General features: G+C 42.4%; 1 protein-coding gene across 1 annotated transcript; it reads right to left on the bottom strand.

Annotated features, from left to right (window-relative positions):
- Positions 1-400: 400 nt before the first annotated feature.
- LOC136124585 (interferon omega-1-like) lies at positions 401-913 on the bottom strand. Its single transcript, XM_065879350.1, has one exon. It carries the CDS (start codon positions 911-913, stop codon positions 401-403), a length of 513 nt encoding a protein of 170 aa, XP_065735422.1.
- Positions 914-3,643: the final 2,730 nt, after the last annotated feature.

Below are 3,643 nucleotides of genomic sequence, written 5' to 3'. Positions count from 1 at the left end.
GTGTTCTTATACCAGGGAAAGGTAAGATTCTATTATGATCAAATTCCTGACAGCATTCTGTTTACCCGTTACGGCAGTCAGCATTAAGTTAACTGACAAATATCTTTAACACCACACTATCCAAAAAACCTTGCTATACTTCATGTGTTGAAAATAGCAAATACCTGTGCCAAAACTTAAAGTGATCTTTTAAATTACGTTATAAAATTATTTATACAAGAAAAGAGATTGTGTTCTGTCAAAACCTTTTTTAAAATCATGATTTTCATTTCAGACATTTTTCAGCCTGTGAGGAAACACAAGTCGAGATTGCGTTGGACTTGAACACTAATGTAATTGAATGAGAAGTGTCACGAGTATAAAAAATATTCTATATTTGTTGACATTTCTTTGAGGATTCTTACATAAGGGAAAGGCACCTTTTAATTTCCACTCTGACAACCTCCCAGGCACAGGAGCTGTATTCCTTTGCCTTCAGATAGACACGGATTCCATGGAAATACTCCCGGGCAGCACGTCCCAAATCTCGACAATCCAGATTGTCTTTTTTCATCTGCTCCAGTCGGTGCAGCCTCAGATGAAGGCTAGAGAGAAGTTTATCGAGGAGGGTGTTGCTCCAGGCAACACGGCTGTCCTCCGTGGTGAAGAGGTTGAAGATCTGCTGGAGCATCAGATGGTGGTGACAGGTGCCTTGAGTCACCTGGATTGGGGTGATATTCTCTCTTTTCCAAGGAAATTTGAAGTCGGTTCTGTCCTTTAGGCACCACTGAGAGGGGATCCTTTGCATCTGTTCCAAATGTTGGAAGACGTCCTTGTTTTCCTGGCTATGGCTTCTAGGCAAGTTCCAGCCAAGAGAGTAAGCAGGGATAGAGCAGAGCATCACTCCTGCCACTAGCAAATAGATCTGGGCCATTAAGAATGAGTGATTCACTAGACGGCCGCCAGGAGACGCGTGGGCACCGCCAAACAATTAGTGCGAAGCTTCCTTCCCTGGAACTGTGGACAGCGTCCTTCCCTAGGCGGCCGGTAGAGGGCGCAGGGTTTGTTTGGGAAACGCCGACTATTAAGTTTGCCGTCTGCAGTTGTCTCCTGCAGCTCGAGAGACAGGGCGAAAAGTAGTCCCTGAGGCTGCTTTAATAATCAGCATAGTGCGCGAAACACCTTCGTTTTCTCGGTGCTGAGTGTTGAAGAGGAAGCCTTGTCGCGGCTTCGCCAGAGACATTTTTGTCTGGCTGGGAACAAGAACCTTGCATTTTCAGGCTTCCCCTGAGTTTTGCGCTTTATTTTCTCACAGAAACTTGAGCGAGGCAATTTTTGGGAAAGAAGCCTTTTTCTGAGCGGTCTGAGGTGGGGAATCAGAGCGATTCCTAGCCTCAGAGAAAGGGGAGCCGATTTTTCAGATTCGGGCTCGTTTCTGGCGCGAGACGGCGAAGGCCCAGAGAAAGGGGAACGCGGCGACGGCGATGGGACGACAGGACGGTGTTGGGGACGCCCTGAGGGGTGAGTCGGGGCGCGGCCACCACCGGGGCCGAGGACGCGGGAGCTGAGCGCCCCTGTAGATTCTCTGGGACTTCATGGTGTTTTTCAAGGATACAGCGTTAAAGTGAGGGAGAAAGTATTGAATATCTGAAAAGTAGGAATATTAAAAAAACTCACAGCCTTTTATTTTTTACATTTTAAAATTAATTTTATATTTAACTTAATTCATATCATATTTAAATTAAATATTTTAAATGTTTCATATTTTTATAAATTTATGTTAAAATATTTTCAATATTAAGCATAGAATATTAAAATGTATTTTCATATTAAAATATAGCATTTTATTAAACTTTATTTAAACTATATTGTCTTTATACTAAAGTAAGTATTTAATATAATTATTTGTTTATTTATCTTAGGCTGGGTTCAGTCTTCATTGCGGTGCGCAGGCTTCTCATTGTGGTGGCTTCTCTTGTTGAGGAGCACAGGCTCAGTAGTAGCAGCACATGGACTTAGTTGCCCCACAGCATGTGGGATCTTCCTAGACCAGGGCTCAAACCCGAGTCCCCTGAGTCGGCAGGCGGATTCTTAACCACTGCGCCACCAGGGAAGCCCCAAGTATTGGGAAGCCCCAAGTATTTAATATAGTTTTACTTTTCTATCTTTAATGGAAGGCAACTCATTAATATTTTCAAGATTACTTTTTCACTTGGTTTTAATTGAGGGAATTACCATATTTGACAATTTCTAATGACCCCGTGATTGTCTGAACTGATTTTTAACTCATGTTCCTGAAATGTCTTTCCCAGGACCTCACCTTGACTATAAGTTTACAAAGAAGAGTTGGTGTGTACAAGCAGATTTCATTTACGTCCTGAAGGCTTACTTTGTAAGACTGTCAGGGCCATGCAAATGGAGGTCAACTTCATTTCTTTACTTAAAAGTTTTATATTTTGTTCCTCGTGCATATTTTGGTATTAATTTTCATTATAAATATTGCATGAAAACATCCTTTATCTCGATGACTTAGATTTGGTGCCTTCTTACCATTCGTGCTTTAGAGAAGTACTAGCTTAACGTTGCCCTAATGCTAACCCGGGAAATAGCTTTTGAATTAGAGTATTGTGCTGTTCCATGGCTGAAAATCTAGGAATGCTTTAATTCTCATCATCTCTCCCCCATATATATATTTCTTACCATTTTCCTGGTCTCTACAACATTATTTTAATGTCTTTTTTTATAGGAAGAAAAAACGCTTTTCATTGCCTTCATCTGATTTTCTCAACTCACACCCCCTTGGCTATGGTAACCACAAATCTGATCGTTTTCTCTGAGGTTATGTGTTTGTTTTTAAGGTATAATTTAATCTGTGTCTTAAAAATTAACACCAGAGGTGGTGTGAAACAAAATAAGGTGAGGAAAAGGACTATTTATCTCATTCATACTAGTCACAGAGTAGCCTTTTTTTTTTTTTTCTTGTGGGGAGGAGGTCAAAACACTTTCTTAGATGCTGCAAAGAGCTTCAGCTGCCGTAGGATTTCTCTCCTTAATGTACGGGGCACTGCTCTAAGGGTGGAGACTAGGTCTCTACTCCTTCGCAGGCCTACAGGCAATCCCTCTCCTAGAGTTTGCATTTGGGGGCCTCAACATGCAGACCCCTGAGTGTTAAGGAACCTGTAGTCAGAGCTTCTCTTGGCTGGGCTGAGGGTGGACTATACAGGTTACCATTTGTTATATTAATACAAAGGGCTGCTATCATTCACTCTGTTCAAATTCTCAGCCTGTACTTTGCAAACTTTATTTTATTTGATCTAGGCAATGTCTTGTGTGACCACAACTAAAGGTGTCTCCATTTTTTAGAAGAGGAAATGAAAGTCTGATGTCATTTAAATTGAGGAGCCCCAGATTTTTGTCAGAGTGGAGCCTTCTGCTGCTCCCAGGCCCTCCTCTTCATCAGCTCTGAGCACTGGCCCTCAGCTGCACTGAGCACGTGGTGCTTCCCTCATCCTAATCCTGCCTCTAAAGTCTGTCCTCCCTGCTCCCTGGAGGGCGGTCACCACCCCTGCCTCACTTTCCTGGAATCCACATTGCCAAGCGCATTGTCACATATATATGCAGTCAAAACATTTCTGGTGACAGAATGAAGAGAACTGCATGGATT

This window comes from Phocoena phocoena, chromosome 6, assembly GCF_963924675.1.
Source record: "Phocoena phocoena chromosome 6, mPhoPho1.1, whole genome shotgun sequence".
NCBI lineage: Eukaryota > Metazoa > Chordata > Mammalia > Artiodactyla > Phocoenidae > Phocoena > Phocoena phocoena.
The sequence above is the reverse complement of the archived record's forward strand: the minus strand, read 5'-3'. Positions and strand labels throughout refer to the sequence as shown.